At 37.2% G+C, this 23,425-nt stretch overlaps 1 protein-coding gene and 1 long non-coding RNA gene across 5 annotated transcripts in view; one reads left to right on the forward strand and one right to left on the reverse strand.

The window, feature by feature from the left end:
* Window positions 1–7,565, reverse strand: LOC125280004. The gene is made up of 4 exons (XR_007187507.1): window positions 7,428–7,565; window positions 4,004–4,104; window positions 3,781–3,915; window positions 1–1,311 (listed from the first exon to the last, which is right to left on the reverse strand). It is a non-coding gene; the product is annotated as an uncharacterized LOC125280004 (long non-coding RNA).
* Window positions 7,501–23,425, forward strand: part of ccdc92 (coiled-coil domain containing 92) — a 24,362-nt gene continuing 8,437 nt past the window's right edge. Inside the window, exons 1-2 of one of the 4 annotated variants that reach the window (XM_048210296.1) lie at window positions 7,501–7,659; window positions 21,250–21,459. In XM_048210296.1, coding sequence (XP_048066253.1) covers window positions 21,324–21,459 — 136 coding nt within the window. In that variant the 5' untranslated portion in view covers window positions 7,501–7,659; window positions 21,250–21,323. Of the gene's footprint in view, window positions 7,788–7,823; window positions 9,210–9,250; window positions 11,524–21,249; window positions 21,460–23,425 lie in introns of those variants that run through there. The other 3 variants (XM_048210298.1, XM_048210299.1, XM_048210297.1) reach the window with 3 other exon arrangements.

Here is a 23,425-nt window from a genome sequence, read left to right on the forward strand (position 1 = left end):
TGTTTTTATAGAGTAGGTTTGAATGGTGCACATGGATTTTGTGTTTGCCTATTACCATCATTTGAAAAACAAATGCTCCATTTTGGCTCTGAAAGTAATTTCACTCTTGGCAAGCAAACAATATTAAGCAGTCAGTTATTTTATGGTGCATTTGAAAAACTGGGGATCTCAATTTCAAACTCTACAGTAATGAGGGCTGAGAAACTTCATTGTGGACCACAGTTTGCTGAAATCAGTAATTTTATTCAGTGGCTGTGAATACATTGGCAGGCTTGCTAGCTTTGAACTAATCAAATAAATGACACTTTCAATTCGATCTCAGAGTGATTACGACTTCCCTTTTTTAAATGAAGGGGAAAAGACTTTTGGAAAATTAAATTAGCTTTACGTTTTTGGGGAGAGATCGGCCTTGCCAGCTCCAATATAATAACTGTAAGACTATTACTACCTGAAAATAGTTGGTTTTGGCAGCATGTCAGAATGAGGGCAATAAAGAGTCGGTTTATTTGCCATCGTCCGATCAGCATCTGTGGGATTGAGTTTCTGAGCTTTTTACCAGCACTGAACCCAAAACCTGAACACCACCCAATCCAGATCAGCCAAACAGGACCTGTTCACACATACTCTATTCTGCTGAGTTCAAGCTCATTCCTCCTCACAACCTGCTCCTACTGAATCTACTGTAAACCACACCTGACCTCATTTCTGGCCTGGCACACACTTAAACACTGTTAGGCTTGTTGTTTTTTACAGGTACGGTGTGCATAGGGGCACTGTTTCACAGAGCACTGTGTTTCCTCATGGTTACACTCGTAATGTGCGATTTCTCGTTTTAGAATGTACCCGGTGAGTGAGCAGTAAATCATACTCACACATTTATGACACTTTCTGTCTGTAAAAGGAAATTGCTGACTTTGGTTTTGTGTTCTTGCATGTTTGCTTGTGAATTGAGAAAACAAGCATCCCAAACCCTTCACGACTGCTCCTAAAATGTTGCTCCTAGATGTTACTAGCCGTATTACAAGAGTGCTGTTGTTCAAATCATCATGCTGTGATAAAGCATTAATATTGAAGAACTTTTTTATTTTTAGGCATAATATTGCCAGCTACTTTGTTTTGCTTTGCCAACAAAAATAGTACCAAATCAAGCCACAGAATTAACCACATCTCTGATCAGCACACAGAAATGCCATTTCTGAATGTTTTTGACATTGGATCATTGGATGGTTTGCTATTGCTGTGATCTCATGTTAGTGACAGATTGTCCGCCCTCACGCCAGTAAACGTCATCAGAGAAGAGAAGAGATGTCACTGCAAGAGGGAGGGAAGTTATTTTGATTAGTTATTTTAAACAATGATTTTCATGGATAAATCATTTATAAAAAATACTGCAATATTCTGTATATATATATATATATATACACACTACCGTTCAAAAGTTTGGGATCGTAAGATTTTTAATATTTTTAAAAGAAGTTTTGTCTGCTCACCAAGATTACATTTATTTAATTAAAAATAGTAATATTGTGAAATATTATTACAATTTAAAATAACTGTTTTCTATTGGAATATAATATCAAATGTAATTTATTTCTGTGTTGGAAAAGCTGAATTTTCAGCATCATTTCTCCAGTCTTCAGTGTCACATGATCCTTCAGAAATCATTTTAATATGATGATTTGCTGCTCAAGAAACATTTAATATTATTATCAATGTTAAAAACAGTTGTATATTTTTTTTTTTTCAGGATTACTTGATGAATAGAAAGTTCAAAAGAACAGCATTTATCTGAAATACAAAGCTTTTGTAACATTATACACTACCGTTCAAAAGTTTGGGGTCAGTAAGAATTTTTATTTTTATTTTTTTGGGAAGAATTTAAAGAAATTAATATTTTTTTTCAGCAAGGATGCATTAAATCGATCAAAAGTGACAGTAAAGACATTTAAAATGTAACAAAAGAGTATATTTCAAATAAATGCTGTTCTTTTGAACTTTCTATTCATGAAAAAAAATATTGTACACAAATATTTTGTACATCTGTACACAATAAATGTTTCTTGAGCACCAAATCAGCATATTAGAATGATTTCTGAAGGATCATGTGACACTGAAGACTGGAGTAATGATGCTGAAAATTCAGCTTTGCCAACACAAGAATAAATTAAATTTTCAAATATTTTCAAATAGAAAACAGTTATTTTAAATTGTAATAATATTTCACAATATTACTGATTTTACTGTATTTTTAATTAAATAAATGCAGCCTTGGTGAGCAGACGAAACTTCTTTTAAAGACATTAAAAATCGTACTGAAAGACATTAAAAATTGTACTACATATATATATATATATATATATATATATATATATATATAAAAGCAGTGTCAATTTTAATTTCATGGTGACTTTAACACACTTAGGCCTTAGTACACTTTTAAAAAGTGCACTTTGTAATCAGGTCAAATTACATTTTACTTTAAAGTACACTTTAAATCATTATGTTTTAATAATTTCTTGTGCCTTAAAGAACTTATTTACACTTATTTAGATGTGTTGACTAACACATTAAAGCACATGTAGCACATCCATCCAAAGCAAAACGTACTCCACACCGCTCCAGGGGGGTTAATTAAGGCCTTCTGAAGCGAAGCGATGCGTTTGTGTAAGATAAATATCCATATTTAACAAGTTATAAAGTAAAATATCTAGCTTCCATCAGACCGCCTTCCGTATTCAACTTACGAAAAAAGTGTAACGCCTCTCGCAGTTCAAAACGCTTATGCTACGTCCTACGCCTTCTGTATTCAACCTACAAAAAAAAAAATCTTCCTAAGTTGGAAAGTCTTTCTTGCTAAGTTGAATACGGAAGGTGGTCTGGCAGAAGCTAGATATTTTACTTTATATCCTGTTAAATATGGATATGGATATCACACCGCCGTGTGGAGAACGTTTTGCTTTGGATGGAAGCACATTCTTGAGCTTCATACTCGTTGGTCCCGTTATTATAAAGCTTAGATGCATCAGGATATTTATTAATATACCTCAAATTGTGTTCATCAGAAAAAAGAAAGTCATATACACCTAGGATGTCTTGAGGGTGAGTAAAGTTTGGGGTAATTTTCATTTTAAAGTGAACTAATCCCTTAAGTTATAATACATTTTTATTTCATTGTAATGCAGTTAAGTGTCCGAAAAACAATTCAGTTCACACTTCAGTATATTCTTTTAAAGTATATTATATGTAATAAGTAATCTTTTTTTTTTTTTTTTTTTGCTAAAGTGTACTACTTTTTTTAAAACAGTATGTAACCTGCTAAAAGAGTCATTGAAAACTGAAGCACAGACAGTCTGTCTGGAACTCGCAAACAGCGAAGCGGAGTGATACAGTGTAAAGTCCCATTCAAATCTGAGGACTAGAACTAACAAGGGTTAAAGCCTTTATCTCTCTTTTTTTCCCTTCCTTTTTCTTGTAGATGACAGAAAAAAAAAGTTTTCACCAAAGTCTCTTTCACTAGATTAGCTGGAGTTGCATGAACGGCGCATTTTTTGCGTGGCTGGAATAGCTGATGGTAGTTGGACTGGGAATTTTTTGGAAAACAGTGCCAAAAGTTCTGGAAATCACTTCAGGGAGTTGAGGAGACTAAACGCATTTACAGGCATACATCTTCAACTAGTACCATAGCGCCTGACAGCAGTGTGTGTGTGTGTGTGTGTGTGTGTGTGTGTGTGTGTGTGTGTGTGTGTATTAAGAGCATGCCGGTATTTAAACTTGACCCACGTCGCACAAGATTTCACTCGTATGATTCAGTGTTTTTTGAAACACTAAACCGATTTCCTCTGGATGGACGTTCACTGTGGTCTTCATGTTTTATTTGGGGAGTCCTCCTTCCTCTTTCTGAATTTTTATGGCTACCTGTTATGAAACATAAATAACTCATAAGACACAAAGTAAAACAAATCTTGAATAAGGTATGTGTTTCAATGGAGAAGTTTTCTTTTACCGCTGATGGGAAAAGAGATGGTTGTGCCCTCAACCACCTCTTTTTCTCTCTCTTACTCATTTCTCTCTCCTTTCCAAATTCTGGGCTTTTAGCCAGACACCCTAAAAATAAAGACATGAGAAGAATTTAATCCAGGTCAAGAGACTGAATGAAAGCTGGGTAAAGATTCAAAGTCCATTTCCAAACAATAACATCTCAGGAGTAGGACAACAATTCCATTTATCCCACAGACCTGCTGCCTTTTATTTGAGACTGTCCTCAAGTCTCGCTCTCTTCTTCTTGAGTGGTTATGAAAATTGATTTCTTGTTTGGTTCATATCACTTTACACAGTAGCTGGGCCACTGCGGAATTCACCATGCCAAATGTAATTTCAGGAAGAGAGAGGTCTGTTTGTGTGGAGAGAGAAGTACAGAGGGACTTCTGTTCTCGGCCTCAGGCGTTCAGTCAAAGGTTTTGAGGGTTTGGGCTCAGGGAATAGACACTCTTCGTTTTCGAAAGATAAACTGTAAAGTGGAAACTGAACATGGGTGATTTGTTTCTATAAGGGTATTAGCATGGCCACAGCAGGTAGGTGCAGACATGCCATCTGTTGTTATAAGTGACTGAGAGACACCGTATATGGACTGAGGCTTTTCAACCACTGTTGGTTAAATATTATAAGTGCACTAAATGTAGTTTAAACCATACAATATAAAGTTTAAACAATCTGCTTTTTACCATAGTTAGACTGAGCGATGAATAAACAGCACGAGACACGATTCAGCTACTTTTTTCCCCCAACAGAGTGGTTCAAGTTTTAGATGGATGGTTGGAATCATGTTTGACTTAGATGTATGAATCTGAATCTGTGTTTGTTCGATATAAAAGCTTTTGCAAAAAACCACAGCGTGCTCTCCAGCCTTAATTGTCCTTTGGAAAAAGAAAGAAATGTGTATTCTTACTTAGGTCTCACTCTGTCGTGCCTGCCTGCATGCGAGAGCCTAAAAAGGCATGTGAAATGTTACTGAAAAATTAACTTGTCAGTTGCATCTACAGAGGGGGGGGGTGTCTCCATCTGCTTTCATCCAAGGTCAAAGTCAAGATGTTCGAGTGAAATGGTAAAACACTGCTCTCTTGTGGACATTCTCTGCTCAGAATGTTCAACATATTTAGTCAGGTTTGAACACTAAATATAATTCCCCACTGGATTAGCTCTAAGAATTGATTCGATGTTGATGTGAACTCTCAAAATAATTTGCACAACTGCCACAAATTAGCTATTTTTAAAAACAAACAAACAAACAAACTGGGCAGCAGGAGAGGTCTCACCATGAAGGACACGTCTGTTTTGTGTTTTCAGAAAATGCAAAGGCTTCACTCAAGCAAATTGGTTTTGTTGTGGAATGTTCCTCTTGGTGGAGTTCCAGTCTGCACTTGAAGGCTTTTATAATTTGACTAATCCAGGAGATTATATCTTGGCAAGAAGATGCTCCTTATGTTCTCATGATCAGACACTAACCAAAACAAGATTCATATTGTGTAGTGAAAAATATTTCATGTTAACTTGGCTTCTTAAATAGTTATGAACAGTTATGGCATCACAGAATACAACTCCTTTTAAATAATAATCATCCAAATGTTTATTATTTTGCACATGCTTAAAATTAGTTTTATGTGTAAAAGACAAATATATGAAAATAAAACTAATCTTATGTAAGGATTAAAATCAGTGTTTATTGTAGTTTAAATTAATTGACTGTTATGGAAAAAAGTATATTTAATGAAAGGCCTATGTGTTTAAATTATTAGCCTACAAATTAAAGGGTTAGTTCACCCAAAAATGAACATTTTGTCATTTATTACTCACCCTCATGCCGTTCCACACCCGTAAGACCTTTGTTCATCTTCGGAACACAAATTAAGATATTTTAGTTGAAATCCGATGGCTCCGTGAGGCCTCCATAGGGAGCAATGACATTTCCTCTCTCAAGATCCATAAAGGTACTAAAAACATATTTAAATCGGTTCATGTGAGTACAGTGGTTCAATATTAATATTATAAAGCGATGAGAATATTTTTGGCGCGGCAAAAAAAACTAAATAACGACTTATTTAGTGATGGCCGATTTCAAAACACTGCTTCATGAAGCATCGGAGCACAAATGAATCAGTGTATCGAATCAGCGGTTCGGAGCGCCAAAGTCACGTGATTTCAGCTGTTTGGCGGTTTGACACGTGATCAGAATCATGATTCGACACGCTGATTCATTTGTGCTCCGAATCCCTGAAGCAGTGTTTTGAAATCGGCCATCACTAAATAAGTCGTTATTTTGTTTTTTGGCGCACCAAAAATATTCTTGTCACTTTATAATATTAATACTGAACCACTGTACTCACATGAACTGATTTGAATATGTTTTTAGTACCTTTATGGATCTTGAGAGAGGAAATGTCATTGCTCCCTATGGAGGCCTCACGGAGCCATCGGATTTCAACTAAAATATCTTAATTTGTGTTCCGAAGATGAACAAAGGTCTTACGGGTGTGGAACGGCATGAGGGTGAGTAATAAATGACAGAATTTTCATTTTTGGGTGAACTAACCCTTTAACTTATACAGTAGCCTATTTTTTATTTATTTATTTATTTATTTATTTTCAGAAATGAAGATAAGCATAATGATTTAATGTCTTTCAATTAACATTATCATAAATTGGTTAACCTGCCAATTTGTTAAACAGGTGACCTTTTTCCACATGTTGGCAACTGTGTGGATTTCAAAGGACAAGTTTTTGAACATTATTATTTTTTTTTATTTTTTTATTTTTTTTTTTATGTACACCTTTTTAAACAACACATTTGTTACTTTTTATTAAGAATATATCACATTGCAAACATGATATCCTCATAATTGGGCTACATTTAGCAGATGACTTTATCCAGAAACTTAATTACAATATAGGCCTATTGTTTCTACTGTAAATGAGAATAAATAGCCTATACATAAATAATTACAGATAGAAATTAAATAAATAAAAGAAAAGAAATAAAAGGGGACACAGAGTGTCAAAATTCATTAAGCAAAGAAACTGTTAAAATGTTCCCTCCACTAATGACGGTAGGCTATTTCCCTTATAACAGAAACAAAATGTACGTTCCTTTTTGAAATCACGTTTATATGCGATGCAGCTGATATAATGAGGACTATATTAACTTTAATTTTCATAATTGTACATAACGTTATATTAAGACTTCTCGGAGACGTGTATGCGCGAGCGTACGCTGTTTCTATAGTAATGATGACGCTTCGGAATAAATACATTTCGGTCGACACAATTAACTCGCCATCGCCAGATGTTATACTGCATATCAAACTGATAACATTTAAGCTATTCATCACCAACTGTAAGACGATAATAAAGTGACTTGTGTACGTGCGTTTCACCTGCACCAGAGGCCCTCAGAAGTGCGTGCGCGTGTTTTCCTCAGTATCCCGGCATGCACCGCTTTATTTAGTGTTGTATCTCCGGGAGATGACAGACACAGCCCTCTCTCTCTCTCTCTGCCCCAGCGAGGAGAAAACCCCCCGCAAACCTTTCCTCTCAGCATCCCACAGACAGCAGAACCAAGCCCATCTCTACCCATCAGACATATTCTAATCTCAGCCCGTCTTTCTGGTAGGTGTCGGCCGCTTCTTGCGCTTCGCTCCCGGTGTAATGCGCGCGGAGGGGCAGGTCTCATCTCAGCTGCACCTGCTCGCGCTCGAGCCGCTGACTGAAGCGATGTGTTTCAAAGAATGCCTACTGTAGGTTACTACATGATTTTGAAAACATTACTGCCATGTATATTTTAAGTTTGCGGCTTAGCGCTGGCACTGATAGCGGTTGTTGTTGTTTGTTGCTTGTTGCGTATTTTCAGACGGATGAGATCATTAATCGACTCGAATGAGCCGGTGGCTGATTATTGTGACAGTAACTACTGTAGAGACGACGATGATGAAGAAGATGGGTGTTATAAAGTGGCATAAAGATGTCATTTAACACATTATTGACATTGACACAATTGTGGCTGCTTTTTTTGGATGGTGTGTATGATTTATCTTGGTGCGAAATGCAGTTTAGATTATTTATGTTTAATTATTTATCGTGAATATTAGCCTACTTATAATCCAAAAATATATAAATAAAAAAAAAAAGACCTGCTTTGAAGTCACTATCAATTGAATGTTTTGTCTTTTCATAATCATTTTGTATTAATGCGTCAAGCTTTGGTTTATTGAAATGATATTGTTAACTGAAAACCTATTGATTTTACTTAGCAGATGCAAATGCAGTATTGTTTTGAACACGTGCTGTCGTTTCTCTAATGTTCACAGGTTTTGCGCAAAGCGCAACAGACACCGTCTTGTGTTTCTAGCCTTTTAAATGTCTTCTGATGTACCTATTTTAATTTTCAGGATGGTGGTTTATCTCGTTGATTGTTGCGCTGTCCGCAATGCAGGTGCTGTTTATGATCCTGCTCATTTCCAGCCATTCTCACGTGCATGTGTTGATGTGCACTGGCCAATCAGATGCTGCCATGAAAGTCCCACATTTTATTTGTCATGATTTTTGTATCGTCTTCTTCATAAATGTTTAATATTCTGTAATAAGTGGTTTGATTAATAATTGAAACGAAAAGGAGTGACATCTATAATAATATTCAGTTGCTACTAACCTGCTGCTGTTTTTGTGTTGTGCGTAATGTCATCATATTGCTTACATCATGCAGGAGTATGTAGTGGGTGTGACTCAAGGGCTGGTCCTCTCCAAAGCACTGGATGTTGAATGTTTGTGTGTGCGAAGTGACTATCAGGACTAAGACTAGAGTCTCCTCTAACGCTGCAGCTCATTGATTATTAATGCGAGAAGAGAGAGAATTTGGAGGTCAAGAAAAAGAGCTGTTAAGGGAGAGAGTGAGAGACAGTATGGGGAGAAAGAACAACAGAGTTAAGTAATGTCAGGGGGATTCTTTTGTCTCATGTGGAGCGGGGCGGGGGAGGCCTCACCCTCTGACTGTAGGGACCATCACCAGTCAGATCAGAGCAAATGTCAGCATCAGCACTCTAAAATGTCTACCAGCCCATAAATGGCTCCTAAAGGAGGGGTGAGGGAGTGAGTCGTCACATATGCCATGGAATATCACTTCTGAAGGATGGTCAATGCTGTGATTTAATGGTTAATTTACGGTAAGCGGATGGATATGGGATACAAATGGTGATGGGGTGCACTCTGTTTCTGATGCTTTCTTGATGTCTCATCAGTGTGTTATGATTTGGTTATTACTATTAGGTAATATTGTGTGAATTTATAGACTGTAGTGTATGGTAAATGCCAAATAGGATGCCTGTTGTGTTAAGGACTTGAATAATGGTCAGATGCTTTAAAGAAAGCTGCCAGTGGGATCCAAAAACAACATAGGCTCACTGGAAAAACGTGCCTCACTGCCTCTACTTACATTTTTGCAGAACTCCAGACATGTATGTATGCATACTATTCACTGCAGTTTCCAGCTGAAATTAACACTACTGGCAGTGAAACACCAGCAACTTTTATTTCATTATGACACAAATTATGATTGCGGATTGTTGATTAATAAAGACTTATTTTCAAGTGGTTCCTTGTACAATACTATTACCTCAAAACACTTTTACCATATAGTGCAAGATTTGTAAACTAATACATTTGTAAACAAATATATTTTGTCACTTTGCATGCTTGCATCACATAACCAGCTCACTTGGTACTGCACTGCTACATTTGGTATAATTCCCAAGTATATTACATTTGCTTTTGTTAACAATAGCCTATCAGTTAGGGTTTGGTGGTACGTTATTTTAAATTTTAGTATAGACTTTATGCGCCAGAGAAACAAGTGCACAGCCATAGGTCTGCCACCAACTAAAGATTTTTCTAGTCGACTCATTTAAGCCATTAGTAGACTAATCGCACATTTAGATTAATTTAATTACTTAAATATATATTGAGGAGAATACTAAACCATAATGAGCATTTAATATCTATAGGCGTAATATAGCCAATTCCGCGCTCAAGCTGTCACATACTGCTTGCCGCAAAGCACAGGCAAAAGTGATGATTATCAATGTGTCGGGAAAAAATAGCAAGGAGACGTTTTAATTGTTTATTAATAAGGTAGTGTTTTCTGAATCAGTGTCGGCTGCAAAGATGAAGTTGATGATGCTGCCTCGCCATTTCCGCAGTATAGACGCGCCTATAGAGAGAAATGCAACTTTCATATGGATTACATAGTATTTACCAATTCAGTTTGAATTAGTTTGTTTAAAAGTAGACATTTCAAGCTTTCTATAGATATATTTCTCTTGTCTGTGAGGCAAGTAGCCTATACACTGAGTTTCGGTTCATTTTTATGACGCACTTCAGTTCAGGAAGACAGAGACGTAGAAAGCCCATTCTGTTTGTTTTCTATATATTACAAAGGCACAATGTTTTCTTGTTATTGTGAGCTTACATACATATAAAAGTAAACAGTTTCGAATGATGTATTACTCTTTTCTGTATGACCAAAAATGACAAGAGTATTTTAAGTTGTTATCATGAAAAAAATGCAAGTGATCGCGTCGGCACCTCCATGTCATGCAGTAAGTGCACTAATACTTCAGCTTCCACACTCTGCATAAACATTTGGATATGTGCCTAATAATAGCACACATTTATCTAGGTTAATGTTAGAGAGAGCAGCCATGTAAAGTTGCTAAGTTTCGGATGATAAGCCTTATTTGAGGTCGATGGATGATAGGCGAACATTTAGATTTCCTGCCTGACATACTGTAATTAGCACAAGGACCCACCTTAAATGATCTGTCCCTCATGGACTGTGTGACTTTGCCACAAGGTTTTTTTTTCTGCAACTAACTGACTAATAAAATTTTTGGTCGACTAAGCCTATTTTATTCGACTAACAATTAGTCGACTATTAGGGGGCAGCCCTACAGCCATCTTTATAATTTAGTGTTTGAACTTCTGTTTTTGCAGTAGCTCTGTATATTTTTATACATTCTATATAGAGAATTAAAGGTGCAGTAAGCAATTTCTGAGAAATGCTGTTGAAATTTTTTTTATTATTTTTTTTTTTTTTTTTTTTTTAATTTGCTAGATGTCTGTTCTGTGTGTGTTGAAAAAAAGTGCTTGTACATAGTTCTGGCTGTGTTAATAGGAGAAAAAACAATCCACGGAGCACCAAAACATACTTGTAGCCAATCAGCAGTAGAGGGCGTATACATTCATAATGGAGGAGGAGAGAGAGTGAGCAAGAGCGACATTTAAAGACTGTAGAAAAGAGATAGCTAAGGTATTACCAAAGAGGAAAAGGTCAGAGGAATATAATTGGAAGAAGAAGGGTTACAGTCAGGCAAGAGCCAGGATCCGCATTAATATTGGAGAAGCTTTTCAACGCTGGAGAGACGTTAGAGAGCGGGAAGGCCTGAAAATGGACACAGAGGCTGCTTTGTTTCTGCTCGATACGTGAGTAACATTGTTTTTTATATGTTTTACAGAACCAAGATTTGCTGTTGTATGATGTTGTTGTTGTTGAATCACAGCTGATTCATCCATACTTGCTCAAATTGTCTAATTGTTAATGGTTGCCTGTATTGCATAGCGTGTTCATTATTTTGGGGGCGGAGCAATGAAAGGAGGGGTGTGTTTGTTTGGGTGTAGCCTAAATTGCAAATATCAACAGTGTTTCTCAGAAATCGCTTACTGCACCTTTAAGTTAACCTTTTAGTGACACTCACTGAACATTACCTTTCTGAACTGCGATGATACAGCCAATTTTATTACAGCCAATGTAATAAAACTTTGACAGATTTTTGTTCATCTGTTTTGGATAAAACCGAACAAGCTCTTAGTTCCTCTTACTGAACATTTCATTTTGAAAGTGCCACGAAGCGTAAGCATGTTTTTACAACGAGCCTGGGTTGAACAAAAGTCTGTCCACATTAAAAATCTAAGATTCTAAGTCTAATTTAGAATTTTTTAATTTTGAAAAATTTAAATCAAACAAATGTAAAATGAATAATAAATATTTCAGATTCTGCACTTTTTCTAGGTCACTAATTAAAGTAAATTTGTGACATTGATCATGTGACTCTTTGTTCAGACAGTCAGATGTTCTTGCTTTCCCTGAAGCTCAAGATGCTCTTTGGATCTTCTCAAAACAGGCTGAAGAACATGATCATCAGGTTGTACACAAACATTTGGAATTCATGCAACTCAGATGATGCTGTAATTCAAGCAGAACCAAATTTTAGTAGCTCATTATATGTTGTTGTTATGCTGTCATGGTGGGTGCTCGGAAGCTCTCTTGTTTTAGGAAGTGCTCATGTGACTTACTAGGTGACACCATCACTTGCAGTTTTACATTATTAGTATTACTCATAGTAGGCATACAAACACCTTGACTTTTCATTATTCATAAATTATTTATAGTTTTCGCCTTCTCCATGGAGCCTCACAGTCTCTCTCTTTCTGTCTTTAAGTAATGGAGGTCATCTGTCAATGTCCTTTGTTATGTAGCTGCCGTCTTGAGCATTAGCAAACACTTTTTTAAATCTTTTTAAGCACAGCAGGTTTGACTGTGGCAAAGTCATTCTGACTGTGTGTAACGTCTGTATGCACTGGGCCAGGAAAGATCAGATGCGCTATTAATGACACCCAACTGATGTCATTAGTGGATTGTGTAGATGTCAACCTATAATATGGAAGAACTGATTTTGAAAAAAATTATTCCCCATCAGGATGTGTGTATAAGCAATATGGAGTTTTACAGTGTTTACAGTGTCAAGGTTGTGCACTATTTTGTAATTCAAATTTGCATTGAGGTATCAAAGAGGACCCTGATTTGAACTTAAGGAAGTCGAATTGACATGATTGTGTCGTGAAGCATGTGTGAAATCAGTCGAATGGTGTGACGAGACGTCAGAGGCGGGGGACTTCACGACCAGGAAACTATAGACCATATGCAGCCCCGCCATTTTTCAGCACTGCGCTCGTTGTCTTTCGACTTCCGGTTTGTATTTCCAAAGCAATCTTACGTATTTATGAATGAACTGCTCATTTTTAAATCTTCCCGGTCTACTGACATTTGTTAAGACAACTGCTTTAAACATTACAATGCTCACAATAACTTTCATAAACTCTACAACAAGTAAATCCACTTCACCAGAACTTCAAAGACAATATTATAAAGATGGCGACGCGCTTGATTCTCTGGCACATTAGGTCTATAAAGCATGCCCAAACAGTGCAGCGCTAGCTTCTGTGTCTTCAGGAAACGCTATATTTGAAATTGTGTGTCTTATTTGGTGTTGTTTGTCTACCCCCTATCATTATATATATAATATGGCAAGCACACAGCAGTGTAGGTTGTGTGTTCCTTCCTGCCCACCCTACATCATGAGTGGAGATACATACAATCTTTGCATTGTTTGTTTGGGAGCAGAGTATGCACAGTCAACGCTCGAGGTTGCTGGCTGTGCAGACTATGAACAGCTTCCATTGCGGACGCTTCACTCCCGCCTGCCGCTCTTTAAGAAGAGCGCTCAGGCTTGAGTGCCCCTGGGTTCGGGTCTCTCTGCTGCCGAGGCACAGCGGGGATATAGATCATGGGGATCGCAAATGGATTTATCAGATGGATTGGAGACGGGCCCAGCCCTATCTCTGCCATCACTTGATAGATCCAGTGCCTTCTCTCAGTGTCAGGAAGCATGTTTTGCAGTTCCTTCCGCACTGAGTGAGGCACCGGTGATACAGATGTCCAGCTCTGAGGAGTTGGATACCAAAAGCATAGAGGCAGAAGATGTTGAGGACTCACAGCCTCACTCTCCTGCATATGAGGAACGGGTTGAGGTTGTGACTCATGCTGTTGCCAGATTAAACATCGACTGGGCAGCTGAGAAGCAGGATGTTCCTTCCGTTTTTTTCCCCCAATCTCCACACCGAGGTGTCGATCATGGAAAAAAAACAGTTTCCTATAGAAATCATAGTGCACAAACCTCTCACTATTCCACTATAGTTGGCCACAATGAACATGGATATGGGGTGATGCCTAAGGTTGAAGAGATGCTAGCCAGCTATCTTTCCACTCAGACTGCATCATCCCTAAAGGCCCCGACACTGCCCACCAAGCCAGTCAGAACAACATCAGCTGTAGTGGGCAAAGCATATGCAGCGTCTGGTCAGGCTGCAGATTGCCCCTTCATACTCTGGGCTTGCTGCAAGCCTACCAGGCTGACTTGCTTTGAGACCTTGATGAGGGCAGGGAGAGGCACCTTTGGTTAAATCATAGTGCCATCAAATAGAAAGCTTCCTTATTGACACCCCACTAATGCCCCCGGCCTCTTTGGCAATGCTTTCAACACAGTCGTCGAGAGGTTCCAGGAGGCCAGTAAGCAGGTGGTGTCATTCCAGAAGCTTCTCCCTCGCCGTTCTCAGGTCTCCAGGGCTGCTGAGTGGGAGCAGACCCAAACATCGAAAGCCAGTTCCTCACATAAAAGCAGAGTGTCGCTTCCCGAGCTCCCCCCAGAGAGAAGGGGGATTGAGAAGGCGCTCTCAACTACAGCCTTCGAGGGGTAGAACAGATCAGAAGACCATCATTATCACCAAGAAGGCTGTGGGGAAGAGATCCTGATGCCAGTGGTGTCAGGCCTCTGAGGGAAGTCCCCTCTGGGTGGAAGTGGTCAACGCTGCAGTATATGATGCCCATTTCCCCTCTGTGCCTTCAGGGGGCCATTCTGCCAACCCTGCCACCTTGTGTGCTTCAGGGCACAGCGGTCTCCAGTGAGTACATATCTCATCATCCATCCGGAAACTTAGATGCGTTGGGATGCTTGCCCCCTCTGAGGGTTCTCTTAGTAGATTTTCTGGCAGCATGGAAGCTACTGCCAAATATATCTCAGTGGGTCCTGCGCAGAGTTGAAAAGGGTTACACTATTCAGTTCGGGTCTCGCCCATCCAGATTTATGGGAGTCCCACAGTGGTGGAACCTGAGCAGGCTCTTGTTATGGAACAAGAAGTAAAGACTTTGTTGGGGAAAGGGGCCATAGAACGTGTACCTCCCCTCGACAGAAAAAAAAGGTGTCTACAGCCTTTACTTTATCGTTCCAAAGAAGGATGGAGAGTTGTGTCCCATTTTGGACTTGCGTCATCTGAATCAGTCAGTCATGCAGCTCAAATTCAAAATGTTAACCTTGGGACAGATCATAACACAAATCAGGTCCGAGGACTGTTCGCCATGATAGATTTCAAGGACGCATACTTCTATGTATCCATCCTTCCACAACACAAAGTTTTTGAGGTTTGCTTTCAGGGCGAAGGATACCAATATTGGGTTCTTCCATTCTCTCTAGCTTTATCTCAGTCACTCACTGTGAAACAGTTTCAGAGACTGTTGGGTCTGATGGCAGCAGCGTCCAATGTGATACCTTTTGGCCTGCTATACATGAGACCCCTACAGTGGTGGCTCAGGACCAGGGGGTTTTCCCAGAGGGGCAATTCTTTTTGCATGATCAAGGTCACACGGCAATGCTTACGTGCATTGGTAATGTGGAAGAAACCCTGGTTCCTATCCCAAAGCCCCGTGCTGGGAGCTCGTTGTCGTCGCAAGATGCTAACGATGGATGCTTCTCTCACAGGATGGGGAGTGATACTAGAGGGTTGCTCAACTCAAGGTCTGTGGAGGGGACACCATCTTTCCTTGCACGTCAGTCCGAGCCCCTACTAGGAGTATGGCTGCCTCTAAGGCTCTCTTGTCAGGAGTCTCTCTTCAAGATGTTTGTGATGTGGTAGGCTGGTTCTCACCGCACACATTTGTGAGGTTCTACGACCTGGACTTGAGCACTACAACGGGGGTTCAGGTGCTCTCATTCTAGTGCTTTGAACGATTTCATGCTAGACAGGCACTGGTCATTATGGCGGCATGGATATAGATGTTCCCAGGGTTACGACTGTAACCTTGGTTCCCTGAAGAGGAAACGAGACGCGTCACCCTGCCATACTTCTGTCTTGTCAGCGACTTACTTCAGCCTATTAGTAGCTAGCTCTGCACTGTTTGGGCATGCTTTATAGTTTCCTGGTCTTGACGTCACCCGTCTCTGACATCTCTTCAGTCGTCACACCATTAGACTGATTTCACACGTGCTTCACGACGCAATCACGCAAAGCATTCCCACAGTGTCATTCGACGCAGTGTCTCATTCCCTCTTCATGGAACCAAGGTTACAGTTGTAACCGAGATGTTTTGTAGTATTTCTTCTATATGTATTTACCATTAAACATTTTATAAAAACAAGAACACATGGAAAATTTCCTGAAACACTAAATGGTATTCATGCATCTGATTCATCCATTACAATTAAATTTTGACAACTAAAATGACACCTAGGTGAATTTTTTATTTAATTTATAGAAGTTTGGAGTCAATAAGCTTTTTTAAAAGAAATTATAAATTATTAATTTTTAGTAAAGGCTTTTATAATGTTACATAAGATTTTTACTTCAAATAAATTCTGTTCGTTTGAAAAAAAAAAGTTTCCACAAAAATATTAAGCAACTGTTTCAACATTGATAATAATAAGGAATGTTTCTTGAGCAGCAAATCAGCATATTAGAATTAGAAAGGATCATGTGACACTGAAGACTGGAGTAATGATGTTGAAAATTCAGCTTTGACATCACAGGAATAAATTTGATTTTAAAACATATTCAATTAGATTTTTTTCAAATTGTTATACCCAAATTATTATTTGTATGTATACATGTCATTTTGATCAATTAAATGCAATCTTAGTGATCACAAACACAAAAACCATGTGTCGACCCCAAACTTTTGAACAGTAGTGTATGTAGTCATTACATTTTCATTTCATGTACCACCACCATTCAAAATGCATGCTAAAACAAAAAGCAGGCTTACGTTATTAAAGACATCATTAATGATTATTTATAATTATTCATAATTATAGCATTAATGTTTTGTCACAAAACTGGTGTAGGACAAATGAAATTCCTCTTTTTTGTGACTGTGTCGAATTTCTTTGAACTTCTTGTGTGGTGCTGCAACTCATTTCAGGTTGACACTCATTCAATTCTCACTCATAAATTGAAAGCAAGTGTTGTTGTTTTTTTAATTATGAATTTTCTTTTCTTGCATTTCTTTGTTTCGGTATATCTTCACATTTGCAGGTTTATGGTGTGATATATGAATGAGGAGAAATCGAGATGCAAGAAAAAGAGAGGACACAGGAGGAAAGACAGCAAGTGAATTAATAAAAGAGCGGGGCAGAGTCTACTAAAGTCTTCTCTTTGCCGCACCCTCAGCCTGCCATTACTCATTCATGCTCATAGGCTTTTCATGAGTTCCACTGACTAGCAGTCTAACTCCTAACATCATCTTACCCTCTTTTTAGTCATACCGTCCATTTTCAAATATATACATGTTTCCCCCCCCCCGGAAACCTGCAGTGTTTTTGTTTTCCCTTTCAGTCTTTAGAGTGATTCCAGTCTTCCTTTTGTTGTGTCTGTCTGGTGGAGGGCTGTGGTTAGTCTGTCAGAGTGAGAGTGTGTTTAAGGCATCTGCTTCTGTCTTCTGATCAACTACACTACCATTTTTGGCTGCTCCTTTTTCTCTTGTTCAACTAGATCTCATGAGAAAAACATGACCATGCAGATGTTGTTGTAAACCTGAAATAATTGCATGTATAAATTGCTGCAGTGTCCAGATGAAATGTCCACTGTGTGGCGCTGAAAGTGATTTTAATTTTCTCCTATAAAGACTAAAAGTCTGAATAGTATTTAAATCTGAATGCATTTTGTCTTAACCCTGATCCTGACCATAATCCTAGATTTAAAGGTAATTCAAACTTTTGCAATTCAAGTTGTTATTAACTAATAATCTTTCACTCTAATCTTGTTTGTGTTATCATGGGAGTTTAAGTAGTAGCTCTTCTATGCCACTAGTGCTCATTTCACTTGGAAACGGCAGCAGTTTGTTCCCGCAGTAACATTTTTCACATTTTGTAGTCACGTTTTTCCCCATGAGAGCAGGTAGCTTATTTTCGTCAAATAGCAGAATGACTGTGAAGTATGATTAGCAATGCGGACCCTCATTATACCCAAGGAGCTTTCTCTTATTTTTGTGTTTCTCCTCTTGCCTTTGTCTCTCTGACAGGGTGGATTTATCAGTTTTATTCTGTTGCATTATCATGATAGAAGGAAATGCACCCAGAGGAGAGATTCTGCCAAAAAACGATGGAGGCAGTAAGATCTCTCTTAATAATTCATATTACACAGGGCTTTATGAGCAACCTTTTACTAAATCAAAGCCTTTCTTAATAAGTCATGAATGGGACACTTTTTATCTTCTGAGATAAGACTAAACTTGTTGAACTATATAACAATAATTCATTTTCTGTCTATTTAATAGGCCCTTGTCTATTAAAACATGTAATATATTAAAGCGTCTTTGGTGTTTCCATGGTTTCTACCAAATAAAACCGGAAACCGAGGGTAACGCGGATATGACGCAATTGACAGGCGACTCCTCACACGTCCCAGAGCCTTGGTTAAAATTGCAATTTTCTCACGATTTACAAATAGTTGGAAACATTTGGGATATTGTAAGTGAACAAAATATATAACGCTGGCCTAGTGGTTTTTGGATATTTCACTGCAAAATTCTTACATATTGCACCTTTAAGTGAAAATTTTTATATTTTTAATTTTATATTTTAATATTTGAAAAATGCCATAAATGGTTGACACAATCAAACTTACTGTACAAACTTTAGCACTGTTTTTACAACTCAAGTTTAAATGACTCTATTAAAGCATCTTTGTCTTAACACTTCCATAGTCATGAGACAAGAAAGGATAACAAAACTAATCAAATAACACAATCATTAACAAAAGAATAATGACCTGATAAGAAGCATGATATTGCTTAATTTTAATCAGCAGCACATTATTGCTATATACCATAAATTCAATACCACCCAGCCCTACTTACATTTTAAGTGGATCAGAAAACTTAAAGGGAAAAAAATAAAATGATGAAATATGTATGATATGACCTCTTTAAGGGCTCTTGTGGACGGGAGATGATCCCTGAGCAGTTCAGGGTCTGTGGAAACCAGCATTCACCCCCTTAAATCAATACTCCCTCATATCTGACTACAGACTCTCCCTCACTTCTCTGAAAGGCATTACGTAATGTCAAACCATTATGGTGTCATTAGCTAAATATAGCTCTTTGTCCTCTCAGACAGAGGAACGATGATTCGGGGAAGGGATTGTGATATCCGTAATAAAACATAATTTGATTGCTGTAATGTATTTGTGTTTATGTATGAGTGTGACCTCACCATGGCTGTCACTCCATTGCATCAGACATGCATTTGTCTTAGTGTAAACCTCTCATCTGAGTGTAGCTTTAGCCAGGCACTGGCATGTGCTGTTTTAAAGAAGCTTGCCGTCACACAGACATTGAGACCTCATGACTGGGCTGTTATTTTGAACTATTTTAAAGGTTGTGTTATGTAATCTGGGACTTAAAGAGTAGCAGAGATCTTGATGATGAAGAGGTTTAGTTAAAGATGCTCTAAGTGATATTTTTAATGGAATGACACTCAGAAAATGCCCCTATTACAGTATCTGACAGATCTGAATGTATCTGTTACAGCCTTGACTCTCTAAGCTGCAAAAATGTGACTGCAGACCACAGTGAAATTCTTTTTTTAGATAATAAGAAGACTTTGAGGAACTTTTTGAGTTGTTTTGTGTGTTCACTGTAAAGGAGGTAGCAGAAAGCTGAGATATAGTTGAAGCAGTAGATTTAGCTTTATGCAAGAATGTTATTTTGTTTCTTTTGCATTTTATTCATTTGGGGTTCACAATATACAGATATTATTTCATTTTTTTATTTTTAATAATTTCTTATAATCTTATAATTATATGTGTGTATATATATTAACCCTTAAATGCATGACTGTTTCGCCAATCATTCTTACATATTCGGGTCTTTATCGACCCAGATCTATATCTAACACGGAAGGATCTCTACCTGTCGTGATAATATAAAACTCTTCTGATAATAGAGTAACAATTACAGAAGAATAAAATAAAGCATATTTTGTTACCTTTTGGAGCTTGAAAGGTCTCAGTTTGAGCAGATGTTTTATGCCATCATCACTGTCCTCGTCAGAGCTCATTTCCCAGTAAATTCAGCAAATAATAGGCTAGTTTTATGATTGAGGTCACAATTATGAGCCCATTCGCGATCTCAAACGTATTCTCAAAACTATATAATTTTCAACATCTTCAAAATCAATATTTCGATCGCTAACAGCTTCACCAGATCCATCCAGTGACAGTTACAGTCATATTTGATTGAGTTTAGTACTTGCTCTGCAGTAAATCGCTGAGCCATTTCATGTTTTTCTTATTATTTTGTTTTCTGTCTGAATGAGTCGTCACTTCAGCATTGTGTATCAGACATTGCCACCTTGTGGAATAAAAGTGAATTGCACTTATTCCTTCATCTTAGATTCAATTATTGTTGTGAAGAAAAAAATATATGTACACTCATACACACCTCGGGTCGTTAGCGACCCTATACAATTTTTTACAAAAAATGGATACAAAAATAGGTATTCTTTTATAATTTTATGATTTTTTTCTAATTTTCTAATTTTATGATACTTTATAATGAATTGATTGAGGAATACTAAGAAGGTTGATGTCTAACTTTAAAAAATGAACGAGGAGGAGGGTAGTGAATGATGTCACGGGTCACTAAAGACCCGAGGTATGCATTTAAGGGTTAAATATCTACATGAAATCTAATATGAAATCTAATATCTAATATGAAATATCTGTATGAATATCTACATTATATCTACATTAGATACAAAATAATAATTTAATTTATTTGATATTATTTTAATTATTATTTAAAATAGTATATTTTAAATAGCCATCTCTTGGTCGTAACATGATAAATAATAAATAATTATCAACTTATTAGTATTGATAATTTTAATATCATTCTCATCATTGTAGGGTGGGCTTTGGAAAGAAGGAGCTAGATGACTAATTGGCTTATATCACTTTATGTAACTGAGTAATAACTGTCATGAAGCTGAATATTTGGTTTCTTTAGTATGATCTCAGCATTCTCTATTCTTGTGTTTACAGGTCTCCTGGGCTAGTGTGTGTGCTCATGTGAGTGAGTTTATTTATACATGTGAGTGTGACCGTGTATCATCATAATGGCATCGGTGAGTGTGACCTTGGAGAATCAACTGCACAGTGCGCAGAAGAACCTGCTGTTCCTGCAACAAGACCATGCCAACACACTGAAAGGCCTTCACGCTGAGATCCGCCGCCTACAACAGCACTGCACAGGTACACACACATGCCTATACACTGAGCAACATGTAGTGACTGCCACTTACAGCATTCATGTACACATACATTATTCATTTGTAAACTATCTACAGTAAATTAAGCACTATAATCATTAAAAATGGAGTGTCTTTGCTGATGTAAAATAGTTTTGCTGAGCAATTAAGATAAGTTATTTCCTATTTACAGTGCATTTATGTCACTTTGTATTATTTTATTTTTTATTTTTTTATTATTTTGACTTTTGCCACTTTTTATTCAGAGGACAACTTGGAAATAGAGGATGAAGAGGGTAGGATGGGATTAGGATGTGACTCGAGCCAGATTTGAACTCGCCCACACATGTGAATTGCCCTCATGAAATGTTTCGAAGCATGCATGACAAGCAGCTCTGCTATTAGTTTAATGATGTTGACATCCTGAGGTCACTTTGTTGTGTTTTAAACATCTGCATCAAAAAAAAAACTTAAGTCTCTTGCACTCTCTTAAAGACACATACTGCACGTACATCTCATGCAGTCCTGTCACCAGGTCACCTCTCCATGCTTAATAGAGTAAAACAGTGCCACAGGGATTAATATTCAGGCCTGGGAGAATACAGTTAATCTCATAGAGGCTCGATCCTCATCCAATGCTGCTTCACACTCCAATCTCCATGGCCATTTTTTAAAGTTAACATGAAGTCCTGGTCCTATTGTGTGCGATTCATTAACAAACAAAAATAAAAATAAATAAATAAATAAAAATAACAAAACAAATCAAATCAAAAGAAAGTCAACATGAAGTCCTGGTCCTATTGTGTGCGATTCATTAATGCACAGGGGACAAAAAAAAAATAAATAAATAAAAAAACCAATGCTGGGCAAACGATTAATCGTGATTAATCGCATCCAAAATTAAATTTGTGTTTACATAATATGTGTGTGTGTACTGTGTATAATTATCATGTATATATAAATACACACACATGCATGTATATATTTAAGAAAATGTTGTTATATTTATATATAAAATATTTATATTTATATATTTATATTTATATATGTGACCCTGGACCACAAAACCAGTCGCACGGGAATATTTGTAGCAATAGCCAACAATACATTGTATGGGTCAAAATTATCGATTTTTCTTTTATGACTACAATAATTAGCATATTAAGTAAAGATCATGTTCCATATTTTGTGAATTTCCTATTGCAAATATATCAAAATGTATTTTTGTGAGTGGATATGCATTGCTAAGAACTTAATTTGGACAACTTTAAAGGCGATTTTCTCAATATTTTGATTTTTTGGCACCCTCAGATTCCAGATTTTCAAATAGTTGTATCTCGGCCCAATATTGTCCTATCCTAACAAATCAATGTAAAGCTTATTTTTTCAGCTTTCAGATTATGTAAATCGTTATAAATTGACCCTTATGACTGTTTTTGTGGTCCAGGGTCACATATAATATAAATTATATAAATATACAGTATGTACAGTATATTCATGCAAATATTGCTTAAATATATACATGTATGTGTGTGTATTTAAATATACAAAATAAGTATACACAGCACACACACATATTATGTAAACAAACTTTTTTTTTGGACGCGATTAATCATGATTAATCGTTTGCCCAGCATTAAAAAAAAACAAAGCACTGCAAAACAAAACAAAACAAAACAAAACAAAACAAAACAAAACAGCAAAGCAAAACAGCACACAAAGTTTAACAAAATAAACAGCAAAGTAAAGCTAAACAACAAAACAAAATGATTAAAATCAAAACAAAGTCAACATGAAATCCTTTTTGTGTGTGGTTCATTAATGCACAAAACAAAACGGCAAAGCAAAACAAATCAAATCAAATCAAAACAGTCAACATGAAATCCTAGACTACAGAATTTTCAATTTGAAGTTTCATGTTGTTTGACTCCCACATGTTCTTTTATCCCTGGTTGACTCTCTCTTCTGTT

The sequence above is a fragment of the Megalobrama amblycephala genome, linkage group LG12 (assembly GCF_018812025.1).
Source record: "Megalobrama amblycephala isolate DHTTF-2021 linkage group LG12, ASM1881202v1, whole genome shotgun sequence".
Taxonomy (NCBI): Eukaryota; Metazoa; Chordata; class Actinopteri; order Cypriniformes; family Xenocyprididae; genus Megalobrama; species Megalobrama amblycephala.